The sequence below is a fragment of the Gymnodraco acuticeps genome, unplaced genomic scaffold, assembly GCF_902827175.1.
Source record: "Gymnodraco acuticeps unplaced genomic scaffold, fGymAcu1.1, whole genome shotgun sequence".
Classification (NCBI taxonomy): Eukaryota; Metazoa; Chordata; class Actinopteri; order Perciformes; family Bathydraconidae; genus Gymnodraco; species Gymnodraco acuticeps.
Genome location: NW_022990590.1, coordinates 3048979 through 3073906, shown reverse-complemented (window position 1 = coordinate 3073906; position 24928 = coordinate 3048979). Strand labels below are relative to the sequence as shown.

Genomic DNA, 24928 nt, shown 5'->3' with positions numbered 1-24928 from the left:
AAACTGTCTGCACCACGCACGTCGTCTCCAGCGTTGCGCCACATGGTGGAGCTATGTTAAGCAGTTGTGTTATTTCTCCTCATTTACTTTTTATCTAAGTAATTTTTCACAACCAATATTTCGTTTAAGTTTCCCTTTAATGTCAATTATTTTTGTATTAACACAAGCAGCGACAACGAGCTGGCAAAGTGGCAAACATAAAACGACTATAATCCAACTACAGTTCCCAGAGTGCACCTACAATGTCTGCTGGTTTTGCTTCCGAGTCAAATAGATATGACCATTTCAGAAACATTTTCAAAACGTGATTTTTAGAGGATGGGAGACTCGCTGTGTTTCACGCAGACTCCACATGAGATGCTGGTGGTTTTATAAGGTACGTATAGTAAAATTACATGTCCGTCTGTATTTTTACTGCAATTATTAGTTAGCATGCTGCATGTTTACAACATAATGAGTTACGTTGGTAGGACATTTTAAACTGCGTGTCATAATGGTGTATACGTTTATAACTTTTACATTTTGACCACTTATGTGAAGTAACTATATCCTTGCCTAAGTACATTTGTCTTAAGTAATTTCCTGCAACTTCTCCATACTGTTGTTATACATTTACATATTGTAACAATTCTCAATTGTATTTAACTTGCAAACTGACTTTTAAATGCAATGCTTGTCTTTTTCTGTTGACCTCTGATAATAGAGAACATCTCTATTTGATAAGGGGGCGACCTAATTAACTCAAAGCGATCAAGGCAGATTCGCCTGATCTAAAATAGGAAATGCTGTAATGACGAGGCGCTCCTTCTCAACACATTGTATTGTTAATGCCCTCAAGACCTGACAAGACCAGTGTGTTGAGGTCATTCAGGCATAAGCCGCTATAAGTGTTCGTCACCACCACTGCCTCAGCTCAGGCAGAAGGGATTAAGGCATGTACTTGGAAGGAGAAACGAGAGGCTTTTCTTAATCTGCATAGGTAAAGGCATTAGCAAGAATACTGCTTTGCAGGACCTGATCACACCAGATTCAGTTGTCTCTGTCATCAATGTTCTGACTCATTTTTGTGTTTCTCTTTGAACAAGGTTCTTAATACCTGCCAGGATGGATCTTGGTAAGGCAAAGCTGCTTCGGACGGGTCTCAACACTCTACATCAAGCTATCCACCCTGTGCACGGGATAGCATGGACAGACGGCAAGCAGGTCTGCCTGACATCTCTTTTCTTCGTCAATGGCGAGGTGCATTTCGGGGACACTAACGTAATTGGGCAGTTTGAGCATGTCCTTGGGCTCTTTTGGGGCCCGCTGTGCTGCTCTGACTCTCCTGCCTTGCTGGCTGTTCAGCACAAGAAACATGTTACCATGTGGCAACTGCAGCTCAGTGCGCTGGAGCAGAACAAACTGCTGTGCACTCAGACCTGTGAGATGAGCGAGCCCTTCCCCTTGCTCTCCCAAGGCTGTGTGTGGCATCCTAAATTGGACATTCTGGCTGTGCTGACCAAGAAGGACACTAATGTGCTTTTTTCTGTCAGGGTGGACAACAGGAGAATTAAAGCGGATATTAAAGGTAGTGGACTTATCCACTGTGCATGTTGGACTAAGGATGGTACGCGCCTGGTAGTGGCTATAGGAAGCTCTCTACACTCTTACATCTGGAATGACATCCAGAAGAGTCTTGCTGCCTGCTCTTTTTGCCCCATTTTTGATGTAGGAGGCTACATATGTGCTATCGAGGCCACGGGAGAGGCTCAAGTAGCTGTAGCTACAGAGCTGCCTCTGGATAAAATATGTGGGTTAAATGCAGGCATGGCCTTCGAAATACAGCCAGAGGCAGAGTCTGTGCAGGGTGACGGGTCTAATTTGTCAGAAGAAGACATTCCTCTGGACTCGAGAAGACGGTCTTTTGATTCAGATAGGTCATACGTCCCTTGTTCAGGCCCCTTAGATCTCACCCACCTCCTGGCCAGGCATCGTCGCTCTGACCCCAGCCCCATTATTCACCTGCGTCGCAGAGACACCTTGACAGGCACTGGTCAGGACTCCTCATACCTCATCCTGGTCACCTATGAGCGTAAAGTCACCACAAGTCGCAAAGTCAGTATCCCAGGTATTTTGGTTCCAGACATTGTGGCCTTTGACCCACGTGGCTCCACCGTCGCCGTGGCTTCCAACACCTGCAACATGGTGCTTGTGTATTGCATTACAGCCTCTGCCATGCCGAACATTCAGCAGATCTCTCTGCAGACAAACGAGAAACCTAAAGGAGTGTGCTTCCTCAATGACAAGATGCTGCTGTTGATGGTGGGCAAGCAGAAGTCCAATGACCCTGCCTTTCTGCCATCGTCTAACACGGATAAATATATTCTTCGACTCATAGTTAAAGAGCTGATGCTTGATGGTGAAACTTCTGTCCCACCTTCCCCCTCTCCTCTCAACCATGAGTCACCTTCAAATTTCTTCGCAGGGATTAGAAGGCACTCAGAGCACCAGTCCAAGGATAACAGGGAGCACAGAGGGATAAAGGATTTGGTGTTGCCTGGAGGGGGAGTTGTTCGCTCACCAGGCAACAGGCGTAGGCTGGTGGAGGAAGTGAGGAGTGGCGAGCCCAGCCCCGTCACCAGCTCCGTTGAGTTCTTTGAGCAGACATCAGCCACATCCAGTGCCTCCTCCATCACAGTTGAGAATTTTGACATGGAGCATGTCAACCGCATGACCAGCCTGGCAGTGGCCGGCCAGCCCAGCAGGGACCCCAGCCGGACCAACTCTCCTCGCCCCGAGCCGGTGGACAAACTCCACACAGATGCCACACTGCCAATGGCTGAAAAGACACCAAGCCAGGCCAAGGAGCGCACGCTGGAGCAGCTCGTTCATAACATGGAGAGGCTTTTTACTCGCTTTGCAGATGTACAACAGTGCATGGGAGAAATCAGAGATTATAACCAGAATGGCAAGAAGGCCCTGAGTGTCTACCCCACTGCCTCTGAACCCCCCTACGTCAATGTCACATGTCAGGTATAGTTTAATTAAAATGTTTACCTCCATTTTCTCTGTGTATTTGTAACTGGCTATGCTTGGATTATAATTACCCAGCTATAGAGATGAAGATTCCCTTTCTTCTACAATCTCTGCCATTAGCGGCTTTTGATTGATAGGCTTAAAGAGCTTAATTAGCGGGAATTTAAGGATGAGACAACGTAAATACCTGGAATTGTTTAATGTGCTCCAGAAACACAATGACTGTGTGTTTCCATGTCAGGTATCAGATCAAGATAGATCTGTTATAACAGCATCCAGTTTAACTTTCTTTGACTGTTTCTCTTTGCTGTCCTCATTTGCGCATTTGCAGAAGCAGTTATCAGAAAATGTTTTCATTGATGAGCGGAGGCCAGTGCTGCTGTGTGACGGGAAGCTGTGTCTGCGTGCCCTCCAAGAGCTCTTCAACCTCACCATTGTTGAGATGACATATGGTATGCAAAGATTATTTTTGCCTCAATTCATTTAAAAGTAATTCCAATGATTTAGTTGCCTTCAGTTTTGTCCTTAGATCATTTTTTCTATACTACAAAGTGGTATATACACCACCCTTTTCTTGCCTGTGAGATTAACAATGGGTGTACGGAGTAGATTAATTCAAACGACTTAGAGGAAAGTCTTCGAAGGCCACTTCGGAAGTACTACCCCGCTATGAGTATTTTCAGCTAGTTTGTGTGACGAGCTACCCTAGTGACATAATTTTAACGTCATCAGATAATTTTGTTGTCCAAGTTTATGTCGTTACTTCTTTAACTTTTTTAAATCTTTAAATAACCCAAAGTGATTAAAAGCCTAGGTGAGATTACGAGGTTTAAACAAAAGCAGCTTACTACTTTTTAATGAGCGTAGTGTATATCTGTCCTTAAGTGACATACTATCAGTAATGGATATCACAAACGGCATTGGATAATTAATCTCAGATGTGTAGAAATCCATGCTTATGCCAATGGTGTTGTTATTTTGCAGGTCCATTGTGGATTGTGCTTGTAGCAGATGCAGACGGCTTTGTGCCTCTGACGTTCAAGCCCAAAGAGGAACTCACAGTGCGCAATGGGAAGCGAAAAAGTATGCTACGTACTCCTGGGAGTCCAGATAACTCCGTCCCCTCCAGTCCGGCCCCCTTCCAGACCTCCAACACAACCTCAGAATTCTCTTAACACACAAAATGAAGTATAATTGTTTCTGAAATATATCTGACTCCATCCAAAAGGCAATAGGTATGGCACAAATGCTTCAGCTATGCAGATAACCAGTGTTTTATAAATACTTATTTACAATTACATCTATTTTTCTATTCTCTGTATAAAAGGGCTGCCTATTCATATTGAACGTGTTGCTGCTTTAAAAAGAAAGCCTACCTGAAAGAAGTTTGAGCTCCATGTCATGTTTTTTTATTTTATTTGTTTTTTGACGGAATGCAGTGCTCTACTTCCTGATATGTTTTATGAATGCTGCTGTCCTGGTAGGAAAACCGATAGAAGTAACACTTATGATGTATATTTGTATTGGAATGTATTTGTGATAACTGCTGCATTAGAGAAATTCAGATTTTACCCATCAAATCTCTGGATTGGCACTTGGCTGAATAGTCCCACTCAAATTAATGTTTCACCAAGTGTAATTTAACCTTGTTACATAACACTCAGCTTTACATTTTATTATATTTAAAATATGAATCACTTCTGAATATTTATAATGCCAAGCTCTGTATCACAACTGACCACTGGAGGGGGCAAGACTCAACAGAAACACTGGTTACAAAGATTCTACAGAAGACCAGATAAGTGTAAATGTACCTTCTTGAGAAATATATATATTTTGACCCTTTGAATATTAAATATCATAAAACATGTGCATTCCTGTCTGTTTTACTTATTGATCTTCAACAAAAAAACACAAAGACCCACACTTATTCGGTCTACCAACCAACCTCTACAACATTTATTCATTTCATATCATCAGCCCTCAATAATCATAATATCATAAATAAATAGAGCTAAACACAGCAAGAAATTATATACATTCATTTATATAAATTAGGTAATCTTATTATATATATTTTATATATTCAAGATGACTGTACAGTACATGTGAAAAGGGAACAATGTTTACATTCAAACAATTTAACTAATTATCAGTGTAATATACACTAAGGACAACTTTCCAGCGGCAGCACTGGAATACGTGGCTTTGTGAATTCACTTCATTCAGGATCCAGGTCACACGTTACTCAAATCCTCCATTGTTCTGGAGCTGATGCTTTGTTTCCTGGGGGAGACACGACAACACGTCAGGACAAAGTAGGAAAACATTGCTACTGTAATGGATTTTTTTAGTAGTAGTAATACTTCTTCCACCACCGATCAATAGTAAATGTGAATAGCATAATGGCACAGCGAACATGCTTATAACAAACATTGTTCCCTGGTTCATATAAGGAAAGAACAGTTATCATAACATATATAGTATGCCTTTATGTAGAAATCCTCCTTATTCAATTTGTAACATAAAACAGAGAAGAGCTGACTAGCCATGGAGGACTCACTAAATCACAATAAAGAAAGAATCTAAATGAATCCAGCAGCGTATGAGATATCCAGACTCTCATTGGTCAAGCTCCCACTCCTACAATTCTCAAAATGCAACTCAATGCTGTGTTTTAAATCATATACTTTTTATTTTTACATTGACTATGTACTGCAGCTGCCCTTCCAAAGTACATACTGTTGCATGTAGTATGCATACTATGAGGACAAACTATTTAGTCATAACATTGCTCTGAACTTTGACCTTGCTCATATTTCCACTGCAAAGGATTGTGGGTCAGAATAGGCATGCTGGCCTACATACTGCAAAATGGATGCAGTCCTGGTATTTCGGCATACTGCATATGACATACTATGTATTTGGACATAATAGATATTTCTCTAGCATACTAAATACAATAGTAGAATGGGTATTGGACTTCACCGTTTTTTTGAAGGCTTTAAAAATGTAATTCTCCAACCTATGACAGAATATTTTAGGGAAAATAAGCTGCTTCACAGCTCCCTCCACTTCTACAGGAGGCATTATACAACCGTTTTTACAGACTGAAGAGAACTCCTTGTGACTCGTAAACTGAAATGCATGAGTTACATTGACGGTGTGCATTTTTAAAGACTGAATGGTCGAAGTTTTTTGGATGCTCTTCTAAATGTCTGCTCACCGTAGCTCATCCAGGCAGAGTCTGTTCCTGAGCCGCACGTCTTCGCTGATGGGATACAGCAGCAGGATCAATAACCCTGTCACGATGAAGGCCACAGGGGCGGCACCGATTAGCAGCTTCAGGGTGTACACTACAGGAGCAGGCTGCTTGCAAGCACCGGTGTCATACCCTGCAAATCTACACACACACACACACACATACACAGAGATCCAATTAAAACAGGTTACAGGAAATCGACATCCAATTCTGACGCTGCAATGCTGCAAATGAGCAAACTCATACATCAGCTCTTAGGATTAGTGCATTTCTGCAGGTACCATGACAAATGTGTAAATTAATGGTGCATGTGTGATAAGATGCAGACTCACTCCAGACAGAGGGTGGACACTCCCAGAGAGATTCCAGCAGCGAACTTGGTGAAGAATACGTAGAAGGAGTAGAAGATGGCTTCATGGCCTTTACAGTAGGGGTTGGCCAGTCTGAAGTCATCCACCACATCTGGCAGCATAGACCTGACAAGCACATCAGAGTTGAATTGACATCAATTGGTGCTATTTGTTTTGGCAGGATTCTCTAAGCTTTTGTCTTTATTACTTAACATCGCTGTAAGATTTAGACATGTTTTACGTCGTGTTATAACCTCCCTCACACTCTTAATTTAATTATTTAATACAAAGGGCAGCAGCTGATGTTGTGTCTACATATAGCTGCATTACAGAGCTAATAACAAGATTAGATGATGAGCAGCAGGCGGTACCAGCAGCCTCGGGCCCACTGACAGGATAAACAAACGGCCCCTTCCAAAATAAACATGCCCCCAGGAGAGGCCCCTGTAATTTTGGGTTTTGAGGGAGGGGACGGGAGATGAGTGAGGAGCATAGAAACGGCTGGAAAACAAACAGACACGGAGAAGAATATTGCTTTACCTCTTGCGGTGTATTAGCTCTCTGATGGTATGGGAGATTTATAGTGAACGCCGCCTCTAATTCATAAAAATGACGTCACTCTCATGACCGTGATATGACCCAAGTGAACGGACGGGGCCCTCTAGACTTGTAGTCACCACTAACAGCAGGGTTGTGGTTTAACTAATGACACTTTGCATCAATTCAAAGGGAACTATCATGAGCAGCACGACCACCGCACAGACAGAGTTATAGCAGCACTGCAGTTACAAAAACAATGTCAGGGGCTTAGTGGATTTTCATGACATAATCCCTATTCTAAGAATATAAATTAAGCTGTAGAATATTTATTTTAATACTCAGGATGAGTTGTTTCTGAACTGCTAGGGGAACTGTTGCACAAGAGAAGACGATTCATGTGATCTCAGACTAGATCATTCAGCGCATGAAACCCTCTATTAAACGCTTTTTTCAGAAAGTATTTGGTGTTTTTTAAGGCTTGATCCTATATGTGATGTAAAAAGTGACATTTGTCTTGTAGAATATGGGGGGGAAAGTTTGGGAAATGCATTAACTACACTGCAAATAAAAGTGACAAAAAAGCTATACTAAATGTTATTTAGAATATGTCAGCATTGAGATAACAGTATAGTAGTTTGTAATGTTTGTATTTGTTTTTTAATTATAATTTAATTTGACTATGTCTCCATATGTGGTTTGTCTGTAAACTTTTAGACTTAATCATTTAAAGGGGCCGGAGGTTGAGGAAGTGACTTGAGTGTGGGTAGGATGTGGAAAGTAAATATTGGTGTTCATTATATTTATCGCCTGCTCTGGAAAGATTTATGAAGGGATCTTTCAAAAACGACTAAGAAGTGAAAAAAAGGGATGATCTTCTTGAGTGAGGTATCATTTGATGTGCTCTGGAGTCTAACCATGGCAGCAGGAGCGAGGCCGCCACACTGAGTCCAGAGGAGACGGCCACGACGTAGGCCACCACAACGTTAGGGATGAAGACCAGCATCAAGGTGAAGGGCATGATCCACTGGACAGAGAGAAACAAAAAGTCTTATGGATAAGGAGACCACATTCCCATCTTTGTCCACAGGGTGGCACAGGCAGTGTAATAGTCAGCGTTAAAACAAACCAAAATAAAAACAGTATACTCACAGTGATGCCGCAGAAAGCTGCCGTCTTTTTCCCAAACCTCTCCAGAAACCATTGCCACACCGGGACGCTTATCACTGCAGAAACCTGGGTAAACCAGCGCAAATGGATAATGAGTCACACATAGAAAGAAAATAGTTTTGATTGTGATTCAGTAAGTAAGAAAGGCATTGTCATGATGTTTATGTATGGGTAAAAGTGTGTGCAAATGTGCAAAATTGCTAGTTTCCCTTAACAGAATAACATGTATTGTATAAAAGATTATGTTAAAAAGTTGCTATAGCTTAACTCAAGGTCTAATTGGGGTCACAGTGGTTCATATCATAGTATATCTTTGGGTGTTTCTGGGTGAATCTCCACTCACCAGGATGGTCAGCACAATATTCTGGAAGTGATCCCTCAGGTCGGCGGCGTAAGTGCAGAAGAGCACGAAGTTGCTCTGTACCAGCTGCAGAAATCAGAGACCAAATGTTCAGATATTCAGACGTGTCTTGTCTACTCAGCACTGTCGCTGGAGTGCCAATAAGTGACTGGAGAAGACTGCTGACGGCTTTTCGCAGTGATTTATTCCCACTGCGGGGCTCACATGGATGACAACTGACACCTCCACCGAGATGAGGGGGTGAAGATATACAGAAATAGATATGATGCAAAAGTTGGAAGAGTCTGCAATAATTGACACGGCCTAAACCCCAGGTGCCAAAACTAAAGCATGGGCTTACAAGTGACAGACAAACAGCGGGAATGTGCTGCTCTGCTTTCCCTCTGGAGAGACTTAAAACCTGCTTTAAACCAGGAGCTTTCAGTAAGTGCTCCTTTATATTGATCGAATCAACATCGAGCGCCAGCAATTCTCCCGCGTTGCCAGAATCCAGCCAGGACTCCATTTACTGTAACGCTGAGTGTCTGAGATTAGATAAATGTGCTTTTACCTGAATGGCGACAGTGATGAAGAGGAAGGCAGCGGTCAGAGTGAGGTATGGCCCGTGTCTCATCACCAGGATGAAGCCCTCATGGAAGGGGACCTGCTTCTCTGTCCTCGGGGCGTACGGATCTGAAACAGTTACACAGGAATTAGAATTATGAGTATGCAGCGTATCGAATAACATGCAGGATGAGAAAAGCGATGCGATGGCTAACTGGAGATCCTGGAACTGCCACTGCATTGCAGTACCTGTGCTGTTTGTCAGTTTGAATAGAGATCAGAGAATCAGAGCTAACACTGGCAGATTTCCAAGTAGTTCAGTGACACTCACTGTGTGTGAAAAGTACAAAAAGAGACGAGGAAAATGGAACAGTGAACACTGCTGTTACGTATTATGCATCTTACACAAGTCACCCAAAGGGATGCCCTCAGGTTGCTCCAATTTTACTGGTTGAAATTAAAAATGTATTACCAAATGTGAAATAGCTCATTAGGGCTCATTATTAACACTTATGTCTTTCTATATTCATATGTGGATTGTTATTGAATTAATCATTTGCTCATAAAATGAAGATTTAAAAAAAAAAACAATAGTACTTAAAAAGAAAGTATGCTCCCAGAGCCTAAGGTGACATCTTCAGATTGAATTTCAGATTTAAGAATCAAGATCATTGTGTTGATCCCTGGGGTGAAATTGGGGTATGCTGCAGTTGCTTCCATTTTATAATAGAAACATATACAGTATATAAACAACATAGAGAAATTATAAGATATTTGAACAAAGAAATAAGTATTACAATAAAAACATTATATCACAAAATACATTAAAACATTATATATAAGACACAATATATAACAGTAGATACAAAAATACAAAAATAAACTATAATAATAATTATGCAGACACATTTGATCATTTAAGATTACTGTAAGTGTGTTCAAGTGTAAGAATATTACAAATAAGAACGTGTACTTAATAATAATAATAATAAATGAATGGAGTATTATTGCCAGAATAAACCACAGTATTATTCAGATGGCTTGTTTTATTTAACCACATCCAAAATACATTCAGTTCACTTTGTTGTAAAAAAGGAAATGCACTAAAATGTCACTTTTGGTAAAGTGAGATCAGCTCATGTTTGATATTTAGCTTTTTGAATGATATAAAGGGGTATTTTAGCACTTTTCTGTGCACTCCAATAATGTTGGGGGACTCTCAAGCGACTATTAACAAGTTAAAAACACAGGTTTTTGGAACCACAGGACGACACTCTACAACAGTTTAGACTCTTTGTGATATGTAAAACTAACAAGTGAAGATCGATGTGGTTGTTTTAGCATTATAGGAAAAGTCTCACCTTCTCTCTCTTTGACTCCCAGGAACATGACCAGGGTGCACACCAGAAACACTCCCCCTATAACTCCAGCAGCTATCATGTATACCTCCTTCTGCAGAGACAAAGAACACACATGTAGCAACATCAATCCCCCTCCTCTCACACAGCCAGCACAATCCAGGCTATTCTGAGCCTTTCCTCAATCTTTAATTCATAATGTTCTCAAATGCCTTAAAAATTCAAGTGCTTTATTTCAACATGCTATACATTCATTCTAGACATTTTCGCAGAGGGTGTTTTGTTTTTTACTCGATTGAAGGATACATTTATTTTGTTCATTTCAATGCGTGTGTGATTTATCTACTGTGACTTTGCGGCGTTGCTTTCCACTCTATGCACATTTCACTGTACAAACACAAGCATAAACAAGAGGAAACCTCAAGTACATCTGTATCCCAAAATACAGCCCTAACCGTTTAATGGCGTACCCCGACAGGAACTGCTGTGCTTTAAACAACCTCTTGTTTGTTTGCTATTTTTCCGTGCGGCTCAGCCCGGCGGTTCATTATTATTTAAGCACATCAAACACTCCCTGTTTCCGAGGGCAGACCTAGTTTGCCTAGACGGTGTGCCACCCTCACCAGCAACCGCGGAGGAATTTAGCGGGTGGCTGAAGAGGGCTTGGCGTGGTGAGTGGGTCGCCCCGATCAGGTTCACCCAAAATCCATTGGAAAAGAACCATTTTGAAGCCCAAATAGCTGTGGCGCAACCACAATCCAACGAAGGACAGTTTGGACTCTTTTTATCTTCCTAAATCTCACATGATGGAATCACAGTAGCAGTTTATTCACAGCTCTGCAAACTTGACATTTTCCCTACAATTTCAAGCTAAACTACAGAAAAGACAAATATTTCCAACATATTGAAGTGACTTGTTGTGGATGGGATATAAATAGGCCTAATGACTTACAGACTGTGGAGACCCCTCGAAGTGGGGGCCACAGTTTGGAGCCTGATGTGAGGGAGGAACCCCCTTTGTGGTCGCGAGAGGGGAGCCGGCTCAGGATGTCGGGTTCACATATCAAACAGTGGCGTCTCCTTTCTATCCCATGAGTTACAACATGAGGCCATTTTCAGTGTAACCTGTAGACAGTCTGCAAATATGGAGCCAATTTCAAACAATCCCCCTTTTCATTCAGGCTGCTTTTTTCGACCCCGGGTTATTTAGCAAACTGCCTTGAGCACACACCGCAGCTCCGGGTTATAAAGGATAATGTTGATGACATGTCCGAGTTATTTTCAAAGCAACTCTGTGGCCTTCTTTGAGAACACCTGGGCTCCTAGTTTGGCTCATTGATACTTACCGAGTGTGACAGGTGGTCCTGGGAGCGCACATGTTTCTTCACGATCTCTGTCCCGCTGCTGTTGCCAAGGTAACCGGTAGTCATGTTGTAAGGCGGGCAGTGCTTCAGAGTGTGAGCGCTTGCTACAATCTGGCCCTGGATGGCAGCGCCCACGAGAGTCCCCAGCACCTCAAATGTCATTCCTGGCATGATACAAGAAATATCCAATATTCAAAGTTATTCACAATATGCAAAAAAACTAAAATAGGCAAAGATTTCTAAGCATTGCAGCCCTCAACAATTGCTTTATATGTTAAATGAGCTTACGGTAAGCAGTGGCTGAGTCTCTTTCCTTCTGGTCTGTGCTCAGGAACATGGTTAGAGCAGAATAAGGCACGTGGAAGCACTGCAAAGAAGCAGAAAGACAGTCATTTCTCGGGTAGAACACAAAATGATAAGTCAAGCACAGCAGCAGTCAAACAATTGCAGTCTCGGAGGGTGAAAAATAATGATTTCTCAGGGTTTTTCTTTTTTCTTGGCCTAGATGCAGCGGTTCTATTTGATCCAGACCATAATATCTTAGCAACTATTCAATGGATTGCCATAAAACTGCATACAGACATTCATGGCTCTCCCATGATGAATCATAATGACATGGGTCCCCCAAAGCACCATTATGAATTTGACATTTGAGGTTTTCTGTGAACTATTTAAACAGCTTTTGAAAGGATTGCCATAAAAGTTAATGTTTCCTTCAGGATGAATTGTAATCACTTTGGTCGTTGCTTAACCTTTCATGTAGCGCAAAGATTTTAGAAGTGGGAAGCGGCGGGCCTCCCCAGGGGGGGCACCGAACAGTTTAGCGAAGGCTCAGTGAATAGAAGTGAAACAATATTATTACATTTGTTAGAAGGAGATCACATGGGGGGGACTTACAGTTTTTCACACTTTCCCAGAGACTTGAAATAAAAAAATCCTTAGGACAGACCTTTTTTACATTTTTGGTGAAGTCTGGTCAAAATCACGATCGCATAGGATTGCAGGAGTCAAGCTTAACTTAGCAAGTATACTTAAACCTCTCTAGTGCCATCTTTAGGTTAATTTGTCCACCCTTTTTACAAGTAAATAGAAGGAAAAAAATGATGGTGAACTTGGTAAACATTAACCTCTAAAAATGAGTATAGTAGTTAGCATTGTAGTTAGCATTGTAATTAGCATTGTAATTGTGAGCGTGTTAGCATCCTCGGGTTGATTTAGCCTCACAGAGCTGCCAGCATGGCTTCCAGTCTTAGAATTGGTAGCGTATAAGATTTGACTCACAATCAAAAGGGAACATCCAAGATATGTTTAGATGTTCTTTCATGTAGTAGTGCCTGTGAAAATGCAAAGAACTGTGTAAATATATCAAAAGCAACCTCTGCATTTTCCAACATCGGCCAACCTCAGCTCTCTGTTTTCTTCGTCTTCCTCACCACCTCTGCCAGAGAATAGGCGAGCAAACCGAGTGAATGCTTCACTTTGTAATTTACACAAGGGCTCAGTCAGCACTGAGGAAGCCACGACGAAAATAAACGCGGCCCTGCAAGGATTTTCTCCAGCCACTGGTTCTATACAGCATGTCATTTATGGGGCCTTTAGTGGACGCAAACATTTATAGAATCAGCGTGATTAACCGTGCACTACAGATGGAAGTGAGAACTAATACATCTGATGAAAGCCTATTATAGGAACATAAACATTGATATATTGCATGCTGACCTCTGTTTACAGACTGTGAATGATAGCAGCTGGCCTCTTCCTGCTTGCTTCACACAAACACACGTCCAGAGACAATGAAGGAAAGGCTAAAAGCGGTAACCAGCATTTAGCCAGCGAGAGGTTCCTGGCAGCATTGACCTTATACTTTTCAAGTAGTTAGAATGACATGCCATTACTGCTCGCCGCAGTGTGGCTGCAGCGGTCTACGCGCTCTGTGGCACATGTTATATGGGTTACCCCAGAGTAGAAATGGAGAGAGGAAGATGAATGGTCTGGCCCATTCTAACAAAAGACAGCCTAAATAACTACACTTCCCCCTTTGAGGTGAGGCATCTAAGAGCTCTGGGCTCTAATCTGCTGCGTGTCTCACAAATCAAAGTGAAAATCCCACCAGGAGCTGTCGGAGTCTGGCATGAGATGACTGTAATCGTCTCCACTTTGTTATTTTGCAGCATTTTATCTATATGTTATGGAATGTGTCTTGAGCTGCATCAATCAGAACAGCTTTTATCTCACTTGACGTCTCTCCTGCGTTCCGTGTGAAGTCTTGCTGAGTTGTAGTAGCCTATATCTGAGTAACGGGATTCATAAAACATCAAATGTACTTGTAAAGCATTTGCACTTACAGTGATGAGGGTTTGGTAGAGGCAGTAGAAGCAGAGGTACCAGAGGAACCTGCCAGTGATGAAAGGAGGAACGAACCAGAGGTAGAAGTAGGAGACGACCAGGAAGGGAGAGCATCCCACCATCCTAAAAAACACACACAAATATGTCATCAGGTTCGACTAAACATTGAATTGTGAACTTGATGTACTCATATCCCTTTTTTATACAGTTAGCTTAATTACACACCACATTTGTTTCAAGCAATTATGGTCCCAAGCTATCTCCTAACAGCCATCAACGCCATTTTTAAGCTGTGTGTTAAGCAGTGGTTGGGTTATGCAATTTCATATCAGCGCAGTGTCAAAATCAGGACATATTTCTGGCAGATTATTGTGAGGCTGAGCTGCCTGCTAAATGATTATTTTGTCATAAGTATGATAGGAATGTTTACAGGGAGGGACAGACAATACCACAGAAATGCAAACCCATTCGAAAAATCAACAGACACACACACAGATATGAATATGCAGCACACACACTTAAGCACACGTAAGCAATTCTGCTGTGTTGCTCTTTTCTAAGAACTCGGACAGTATGTGGGCCATGTATAATTCATAGGTAAACAACTGGTATGTGTCATTATGGTTAAAGGGAACAGCTGTGTGTTGGAAATGAAGTGTAACGGGCGGATTACGGTCCATCAACAGTATGACTTATGTCCAAATACCAATATATCATCCGCCCTCTTCTTCTTCATGCTTTAAAGAGCAAATGGAGTGTGTTTGTCATGCAGCTATAAGTGTGTTGCCTGCAGCTATAATAAGAGCACATCGACAGGTAGCAAAAGGGAATTGATGACATTTTGGTGACTGTGACAAAAACCTTGGGGGCTCTGACCTCTGCCCTGCTGAGCGCCAGGAGTAATAAACAGAGAAAGTGGGAGAAAGAGGCTGTGAGAGGCAGGGAATGGTCCTTTCTAGCATCGTCCAGTCCCAACCCCCCTACCTCACTCTCCTCCTGTTTGTTTGCTCAACAAAGGTGGCTGGACAACGCTGGTGCTGCAGTATTGACCGCTTGGTCATGGGTGCAATGAAAGGGCCCCGGGGTTGATGAATGGGACAGTGAGAATGTTCCTGCAAGATGACTGTGCTCACAGGAGAGGCAACATCGGCAGAAAACACACTCACATATTTTCTCACACATCAGGAATGCATGAATGCGCATCCACACCTGTCCCAGGCATTTGTCTTAATTAAGGCGGGCTGATTGATAGGTAGCTGGCACACACTTCTTGTCTGCTCTCTGACGTGTGCAGGACACTTGCAGCATGGGAATTAGATGATGTGCAGTGAAACAGAGAGGATTTTAGAAAGAGGTCTGGTGGGTGAGAGTATGATTTCTTTGCTGATTTTTCAGATTTTACATTTTATGTTACTTTATACTTCTACTCCACTTAGACTTAAGACAAAACATTTCAAAATACCATTTAAAGTAGAGGATTAAACAGTGGTTTCTGATAATGTCACATACTTAAATGATAATGATATCAGTCCCAGGAATTGTTTAAACTCCCAATTAATTGAATAAGGCAGTTTGGTCAATGCCATAGTTATCATGACTGTACACTGTATATGTACATGCATTGCTGATAATGTTTTAATAATACTGTTATACTATTACTTCTGTTATTCTAATAAAATAAAATTAATTGTATTCTATTTTAAATTTGACCTAAGTTTTTTTTTCACAGTAACTTTACTGTGCATAGGGATACTTCTTCCTTCACCCATATACCCTCCCTGTCACCTTGTCTTTCTCTAGCAGAGACAATCTTCTATGAGGAAAACACATTATACTTGCCACTTGTGCATCACTACAGTCACAAAAGTATAAACATGGCAACACCCAAGAGTACATTTTTGGCGAAATAACTATATCTTAAAGAACTCTAAGATAGAAATCACGTTGGCTGTGGATGTGAACGCCATGAGGGGGAAAAACACTTCCTGCAGGATGGGCAGAGGGGACTTTCCAAACAGGGTCAAAACTGTGGGAATGTCATGCAATCTCATCACAAATACTGATGAACACACATTTAAAAATACCCATATATACCACAGTGAGTATTCACATAGGCAGACTCACACAAGTAAGAACACACACACACACAGCTTCCCGGGTGTAATCAAAGCTGATTTAACAGCCATCAGCATCTGTCTGCTGGCCACAGTGGACTCTGGCTTAGATTGTGTGCAATCTATGGTTTATAATGCAGTAGGCATTAAATAATGAATGTGTAATCATAGTAAGTGTCACGCTAGTTTGTTCAAAAGACCTATACTGAACAACACGCATAGCCGCTTATAAAATCAGCCTTGCTAATGGTGATTTATGGGAAATGGTGGTAATAGCTTTACATAATCCACCAAGTCAAATTGCAATGAAAGGATGGAGATAACGAGGAACATCTTGCAGACAAAGACAGCTGGATAATGTCCCAAAAGAAATGTCAACCAGCAGAACGTTGGCCTTATGATTACTCGAAGAATGCCGATGAACTTCCTTGTATTCTGTTGCCTGGCTTTAAACGAAAGAAAGAAAAAGAGCCCATGCCCTTGGAGGATACAGTATGTAAAGAGTTTCCGGGAACAGTGTAATTAAAGCACAGAGAATATTTATTCGGCACAATCCTCAAGTGAGGGCTCTGGGAAGAGAATCATTTCAAATCTGGAGCACACAGTTTGTTTTTGTTTAGATTTTTGCACAAACATTAGCATGATGTACAGGCCATAATTATGTCTGAGAGAGTGGGAGCAGACCAAAACAAGTTTCATAATCTGTCTACAAATTGCAGTCCTTTACACAAGCGTCGCTGTTTGTCAACAGCAGCACTTATCAGTGTGTTGACTAAGAGAAGGTTGATCATGTTGTCAAAGTTAATTAATTTAGATAACATAAATATTAGTTTGTTCTTCTCATTTAGTTCCCTACATGTCATCCTCGCTGGTTTGCTATATAGTTGAACAATATAGATTTGTGAATTTGACATTGTTGACAAAAGGTGGTATCTCTTAATTTGATGTTGTGCCACTATCTTGATAGTAATAGTTCTCTAGTGCGTGCAATCAGATAAGTCCTAAGTTTGTGCCAATGAAAAAATGAGGAAATGCAGGAACTGTGTTAGACAAATAACCATGATGGCATTTCTTTTATGAAATCAGGGAGCTCACCAGGGCATGAGTCTTCCAATCTTTGTCCATCTGCTCTTTGTGATGAAGAATCCCACAATTGGGTCGGTCACTGCACCCCAGGCTTTACCGATGAACAGCACCATGGAGGCCTGGAAGGCGTTGATCTGCAGAGCGGAACAGGAAGAGACTGGAGTTAAGAACAGACGTACACATACTAATTATTTCATTCACAGAAGCCACACCAACATTCTCATTCAGTTTGTCCTCAAAGATATTACCTGAGCGACATCCAGTAGGTAGATTTGCAGGAAAAAGGCAGTAGCGCTGGCCGCCACTTCCTTGGGTGCACCGCCAATGGCGAAGCACAGCTTACTGCTTAATGTCAACTGCTGGCCCAACACAGTCTGGGAACACAGAGGGGACAAAAGAGATAATGGTGGCCCTGCAGGTCAGGCTGCTAATGAGCAAATTAACTTTTCTGCTCTGCAAGCATTCTGATAACGACTCTCATTCCACCTGGGAACAGGAAATAATGGATGCCAACCACTGGAAAATGGACTATAACTGCTGAAATGTAAACTTTAATAGTGTTTGCAAATCACATACATGGATGTTACCAATTATTCAAGGCTACGGCCAATAGAAAGATTGTAATAATAATATACATAGATCATATTGAGTGTGCCTTTATTCTTTTCAGTTGGTATTGTTTGATTGTCTCTTTGTCAGCAGGATACCAGAATTTTTTTTTCATGAAACGTGGTGTCAGAGTGAAGCGTGGGCCAAGAAGAACCTATTACATTTTGGAGTGGATCAGAATAGCGGGGCGATACACTCGTTATTTTTCACTTATGGACACCATCTTGGTGGAGGTCTCAATCTCTGAGTGCTTACATTTTCATCAGACTCATTCATGGAACAGGAAGTTAGAAGTATAAATAAAGAATGTGTCACTTTGAACGAGAAAGGGTGATTCAGGCCTAACTGATTGTTTCTGTTAGTATATATAGTATTTGAAACTGTCAGCTCTAAAATACACCCAACTAAACACATTGTCTTTTTTGTATTTCCGTTTCATAAGGACCAAACAAATGTCCACCTAAACTTTAGACTAGGTCCCAGACACAACAACCTGAAGCAAGGTGTGTCACTCTTCAATAAATGAAGCCATGACAGAAGATAGAATCTGTATAATCATAAATATTGAAGCTTGTAGTCATTCTTAGTCAGAATACCTTAGAATTCTATCTTAGGTGCTCCTAAAATAACATCTCTTCTCATCTTTATGTCGCAACAATTCAGTGGAATGCAATGAGAAGTACATTAGCATCTACCACGTCATTCTGCATTTCCTATGATGTACATTACGGTGTGGAGGATCTGTTTTATTATGATTTCCCCTCTTTAAAGCATCAAAATAGTCTCATAACCTCAGCTTTGAAGCATCCATCTTCCTGAATGTTCATCTCCTTTGATACACTAGCAGACAAGAAAGACGTTCATGTATAAAATATGTGTGCGTGTGATAAATAGATGGAGGATCAGAGGGAGTTTGCATTGCGGTCTCACTGCACGGAGGAGCATGAGAAACCCACCGTGTCCTTCACAGCTCTGTTTCCCCTCACCCTGCTCTTCCAAAACCATGTGTGGGTGTGTGTGTGTGTGTGTGTGTGTGTGTGTGTGTGTGTGTGTGTGTGTGTGTGTGTGTGTGTGTGTGTATGTGTGTATGTGTGTGTGGCCAAGCTTTCATCTTCACACATGAATAAGACGAGACACCACAGTCTAGGGAGCCCAATATTTACGACTGTCTCCGGGGCTGTGCAAAACTTTTGCCTGTCCCCTTTTGAAAAACCTTTGGTGTCAGACACACACACACACACACACACACACACACACACACACACACACACACACACACACACACACACTAAAACACTAAAACACTAAAACACTAACACACACACAACCAGTGGTGGAATCTTACAAAGTACATATACTCAAGTACTGTACTACGTTACTATGACTTTACTGTAATCTTTTTTGAAACATTCGTACTTGAGTTTTTCTATGCTACATACACCTCTACTCCACTACATTTCGGAGGCCAGTATTTTACGTTTTACTATCTATTTAACACTTATAGTTACATGTGTACATATAGAAACACATGATAAATGATAAGATAAAGTACTATACTACCAATACACCCAGTATTTTTACATAGTAAATGAACCCCACATTGCAAAAGCACAACATTGAAATGCTCCTACATGTATTTGTTAGTTATAAAAACAGCATAATATAATATTTTGTAAAAAATATAATAGTGTGAAAAGAGTACTTTTAATACTTGAAGGACATTTTCCTCATAATACTTAGGAACTTCTATTCAATTAACATTTTAAATTCAGGAATTTTAAGTGAAATAGAATATTTTAAAACCATAGTATTTCTTCAAGGGGCCCTATTATGCTTTTCTGGGGATTTCCCTTTCCTGTAGTGTTTTATATAGGTTTGTTTTGCTTAGAAATGGTCTGCAAAGGCTTGTTATCCAACACCCCCCCCCCTGCCTGAAATGCCTCCATTGAACTTCTTTGTTTACTTCAGTAACATTATGACATCAGTATGTAACACTCACGCTTCTTTTGGCTAGTGCTCCGACATATTGTACGTGATAGACTAAGGGGCTGGGCATCTCTAAGCGGTTGACTAATACCAACAGAACAGACCAGCTAACCAATCAGAGCAGACTGGGCTCTGGTTTCAGACAGAGGGTGAAAAGAGGTGCTGCAGCACAGGCAGTATGAGGAAAATAAAGAGCTTTTTGAACATTAAAACATATAAACATGTCACAGTAGAGGCTCAAAACACCAATATGAACCTGAAAGTGAGCATAATATGTCCTCTTTAAGTAAATAATCAGAGTAGTTCTTTCACCACTGCTGCACACAACAGTGTCACTCCACATCCAGTGGCCCAGTCTTGGCCTGCAGCTACTCCCCTCAAAGCTTTATGAAAGAGGGAAATCACCAAAGTAACCACAGACTGCGACCGACACACTGTTATTATCCGGCTCGCGTTTTCTCGTCCTCCTTTTTTTTTTTGCCCCATCAAAACACGGAGGGGTTTGAGAACGACAATTACCAGGAGGGAGCTGTGTAATTATTCAATCTCAGGACAAGCGGGTCAGAGGTAAGTAAAGGCTGCGCGGCGGCTCCAACTTCAAAACTCTCTCTTCTTCCACTCTCACTGCAATTACCCCTAATTGGAGTGGAGAAATTAAAGTCTTTGGTGTCTGGAGAATGCTGCTTTACTGATGATATGCAAAAAAAATACTTTCTTTCTATCTCTCTCAACTTTTTTCTCCCTCCCAACACTCAATCTTTCATTACTGAGTTCTTATCATCAAAGAGGATAAACAGGATATCCCTCCTACTGTTGTCTGGATGCAAAAACAGCGCAATTTACACACACACACACACACACACACACACACACACACACACACACACACACACACACACACACACACACACACACACACACACACACACACACACACACACACACACACACAGAGAAACTGGATCAGACTTAAGGGAGCATCTGCAAAGTTCAGACTGTCAACAAGCAGGGGACAAGGACAGATAAGACTAATCTCTACAGTTAATGAATCCTTAACCCTTGGAGGGAAAACAATTTTAAATGTCTGCACTGCACCGCGATCAGGATCAGGATTGAGGATAATTCTAGTGCAAAGAAAGGAGAGGAAAAAAGGCATCTCCAGCTAGCTAAGCTATATTCCCCATTAAAATGTGTACGCTCAATGTTTGCGTGCTATAAATGTTAAGCTGGTAGAATGGATCTGAAAAGCAGTTTATTTCTGTGAAGGCTTTTCATACATTTAGGGTAATATAAAGGGTAGCTATAGTAGTTGTGTTTTCAAACAGATTATGGATTATGAATTGAAAAGGTTATGTCAGTGATGGAAGCAGGCTGTTAATATGTCAACAGTCCCCCGGCTTAACTCCCAGGGAGTCAATCCAGAACATCAAGAGAGGAACAATATTCATAGCCAGGCATTTAGTCGGACGTAGAAATGCTCCACATGCACGTCAGAGGGACAGAGCTCTGTAGCTCTTCATGTGGATTTTGCTGTGGCAGATTACTGTCCGTGGGTCCATCATTTAGTCCCATTTAGGGAGAACTGCTTTCATCTCATGTGAGTCGTCCTTATGTGACTTTTCTCATACATACTACTTGAACATTCCTTCTGTGGTCACAGTCTTTCAGAATAAACATCCAAGTCTTAATGTCATCATATCATATGTGCAGGCTTTCTGGGATGCATTGTTTGGGGGACAATATTATGTTTTTTTGTATTTCGATATGAACAAGCTACTGTGTATATTTAAGACATATCGTGGTTGTATTCCTTTCGATTAAAATGTTGAAGCCACACATATTAACCACATCTTTTTTCAGAAATAGGGTAAAGCATATGCTTAATGACTGTGCCATGTTCCACCCACTGCGCATAGTAAATATCAATGTATCCAGTTCCCATGACTAAAGGTGTGCCATCTTCAGGAAAAACTACATTCACAATCATTTATCTGAATGATATCCAAAATAAAACAATGTGGATTACACAGAGGTTTCGCAGAGAGGAGACAGTTGCAGAACTGGTTAGATGGAGTGATGTCGTTTTATTGGTAACCTGACTCAATGTATCAAACAGAAAATGAATGACTAACTGCCGAAGCATTGCATTACGACAATATTTGAAACACTGCCTAATATAGTATGACACAAAAACAAACCCACACAAAGATCACTAATAAAGCTGAATAATCTCAAATAAATCAAACAAAACAGGAAAGTCCACCCCCAGTGTTTGCAAAACTTGAGTAAGTAATCCTTATCTACTTTGGACCCACTGTATTGCTTCCTATAACTGCTGTGAATACAACTGTCTTCATCACCTAAGTCCACTGATCAGGCCAAAGAAAGCAATCATCAGAAGCAGGTCATCTCGTCAATGGGAACAGCCTTTTCTCGAATGAAAACAATCAACTTCCCCGTCATTGAAGCTATTATCTGGGCCATTACAGTTCACAGGAAAAACAATGCAGCTGTTAATCACTGACAGATACGGGACTAAAGAGATCACACTTTCCATCTTCTTTTTTACCCTCCATCCAATCATGGGAAGTCACTCGCAGCCAAACTAAGCCACAAACATGGACAGATGATATTGGACATCCTGATTTTAGCCTTACACCAGTAACATATTTCCATCTCAAGTGATAATAACAATACCATAGAAGAAGCAGATGATCTTACCTGCTGAGGGGTTTTGGGGAACAGTGGTTCACTGGGTTTGATGAGCTTCCCCGCAGAGCCCTTCTCTCCCTTCTCTCCCTTGGCCATGGCTGAGAGGCTGTGTGTGAGCCGGCAGCCGTACTTCTGCGGCTGTGTGTGTGAGGGAGTGTTGAAGTGAGTGTGACTGTGACTCCTGGTGTGAGCGAGAGCGCGAGGAGCCGCCGGCTGCCACTGGGTGGTGTGTGTCAGAGGGTGAAACTGGATGTGGCTCTGACTCCGGGTGTGTGTGTGGTGCTGGTGGTTCACGTGAGTGACGGCTCCAGAGGCTGCTGGGAGCTCCTCCTGCTGCTCCTCTGTGACAACTCTGCCGCTTTCTGCCGCCATTCACATGCTGTTTTTGCTCTGGAATGAGGCCAGGAGGGAAAGGAAGGGCAAAGTCAGTATATGCAAAAAAAAAAGAAAAGAGGAAACACAATCACACACAGTCAATGACAGGCATGTACTGCAACATACGAGCTGAAGAATGCAGGCTCATAAACACAGACAATGACTTTGGAGGCATGCACAAAAACATAAATAGGACAATGCATGAGTAGAATACAGATGCAGGAGGAAAAGACAACACACACACTCACACACGTAAATTATTGCTCACACTCTTAAGAAACCTTTTTTCTTAAGACACATTTAAATAAATACCTATGAAGTCAAATTTCCTTCTGGTTGCCATCATCCACTATAATGGACAGTTTGCATTAGATTAACTGAGAAAGAGAAAACAGCGACCATGTCCCGTGCAGGAGAGTCTATTCTTCCCTCATTTTACTATAAAGTGCACCCATAAACAATCCCTCTGCACACCTGATCAGAGCCTTGAAGGTTATATCTGGAAAAAAGGAGGAAACCCAGGTATGATCTTACCCCTTGTAGGTGAGAAATCAGCCGGTGCTGTCAGCGGTTGTAAGTTAGTTGCTGCCTGCTCGGTGATCTGCCTGTCAGCCAGACGGGGCAGGATGAGAAGGAGACTGCGGAGGATGGAGACGGTGTGTGTGTGCGTGTGTGCGTGTGTTTGTGTCTGTGTCCTCAGTGTGCAGGGAGTAGGGACGGAGCTGCGCCCTGCAGCGGCCGTCACGGTGTATGACAACTAAACGGATTGCATGCTTGTAGGCTATCCATGCATGTGCGTGTGCATCTGTGAGGGGATTAGGGCAGGCTAGCGTTTGACACCAGCAGTGTGTTGTGGATGGGGAAACATTGCAATGAGGCCACGCAACGAAAATACTGTTGTATAATATTTCATAACGGCTTATAGTAGCGACAGAGGGACCAAATCTCGTTGTTTTTTTCTTTTGTGGTAAACAAACCTACCATATTCTCTATGGTATTATCCAGTAGTCAAATATAACATCTGTATGAAAGGTCTAAAGGTGGTAACACTCACCTGTCTCATGATTCTGTTATTGCAGTGTCATTGTTATCTGTTCATAATTCGGTCGAGCATGTCAGATATTTTCCAGTGAAGTGGTGTGGTGCACTTGGAATGTCTAAAATGCAGTTAAATTGAATTTATGTCACGCACAATTACATATGCATAATTCCTTTAACAAGGAGCCGGAAAGGTGTGTGTGTGTGTGTGTGTGTGTGAAAATAACTCAACAAAAACGCGCCAAAGCGTCTAGCTGCATATTTCCCACAGTGCAACAGGATTAGCATAATTGACTAGTAGGTAAAGTTAGAAATGTATTGAAGGATTCGAACTTTAGGGATTAATAACTCATACACAAAACGTTTTTTATACATAAAACTACGTCCATTAACAACCGTAGTAAAGTAGACAACAAGCTACTTGTGCTAATGTTCATAAAAACAAGCTAGTTGGCAGGACATCTGCAGCCTGAGGAGAGAAGCATAGGCAGGCACCGTCTACAAAATGCAACACAAATATTAAAAAACGTCTCTCTCAGAAAGTAAAGTGATACCAAAATCACTTCACACAATAATGGTCTCCCACTGGTTAGCATACAAAACTTGTTTTAAGAGAAATATATGCTTGTTTTGCATAATTTAGTTTTTTGTTCCATGTGTAAAATATTCAATAACTTCACTACCTCCTGGGAACCGAGGAAA

General features: G+C 41.6%; 2 protein-coding genes across 3 annotated transcripts; one reads left to right on the top strand and one right to left on the bottom strand.

The window, feature by feature from the left end:
* Positions 1-258: 258 nt before the first annotated feature.
* wdcp (WD repeat and coiled coil containing) lies at positions 259-4889 on the top strand. Of its 2 annotated transcripts, none has more exons than XM_034228694.1 (4): positions 259-376; positions 1086-3012; positions 3347-3467; positions 4000-4889. In XM_034228694.1, the coding sequence occupies exons 2-4, from the start codon at positions 1105-1107 to the stop codon at positions 4188-4190; spliced, it is 2220 nt and encodes a 739-aa protein (XP_034084585.1). In that variant the 5' UTR covers positions 259-376; positions 1086-1104; the 3' UTR covers positions 4191-4889. The 2 variants fall into 2 exon arrangements, with proteins under 2 accessions (XP_034084585.1, XP_034084586.1); XM_034228695.1 differs by lacking the exon at positions 259-376 and adding an exon at positions 393-979.
* A 53-nt stretch (positions 4890-4942) lies between these two features.
* On the bottom strand, positions 4943-23865 carry mfsd2b (major facilitator superfamily domain containing 2B). Its single transcript, XM_034228657.1, has 15 exons — positions 23723-23865; positions 22823-23203; positions 17755-17880; positions 17516-17640; positions 14306-14429; positions 12249-12327; positions 11943-12124; positions 10600-10690; positions 9246-9367; positions 8678-8761; positions 8317-8400; positions 8082-8191; positions 6610-6753; positions 6242-6418; positions 4943-5301 (listed from the first exon to the last, which is right to left on the bottom strand). The coding sequence occupies exons 2-15, from the start codon at positions 23183-23185 to the stop codon at positions 5253-5255; spliced, it is 1860 nt and encodes a 619-aa protein (XP_034084548.1). The 5' UTR covers positions 23186-23203; positions 23723-23865; the 3' UTR covers positions 4943-5252.
* Positions 23866-24928: the final 1063 nt, after the last annotated feature.

Bases quoted from the DNA above. Each gene is read 5' to 3' on its own strand.
- wdcp (XM_034228694.1), top strand. From the start codon at position 1,105: ATGGATCTTGGTAAGGCAAAGCTGCTTCGGACGGGTCTCAACACTCTA. The intron at 3,013-3,346 runs GTATAGTTTAAT...GCGCATTTGCAG, and splicing joins ACGTCAATGTCACATGTCAG to AAGCAGTTATCAGAAAATGT. The intron at 3,468-3,999 runs GTATGCAAAGAT...GTTATTTTGCAG, and splicing joins CATTGTTGAGATGACATATG to GTCCATTGTGGATTGTGCTT.
- mfsd2b (XM_034228657.1), bottom strand. From the start codon at position 23,185: ATGGCGGCAGAAAGCGGCAGAGTTGTCACAGAGGAGCAGCAGGAGGAG. The intron at 12,125-12,248 runs GTAAGCTCATTT...GTATCATGCCAG, and splicing joins AGACTCAGCCACTGCTTACC to GAATGACATTTGAGGTGCTG. The intron at 8,762-9,245 runs GTAAAAGCACAT...TGATTTCTGCAG, and splicing joins TCATCACTGTCGCCATTCAG to CTGGTACAGAGCAACTTCGT.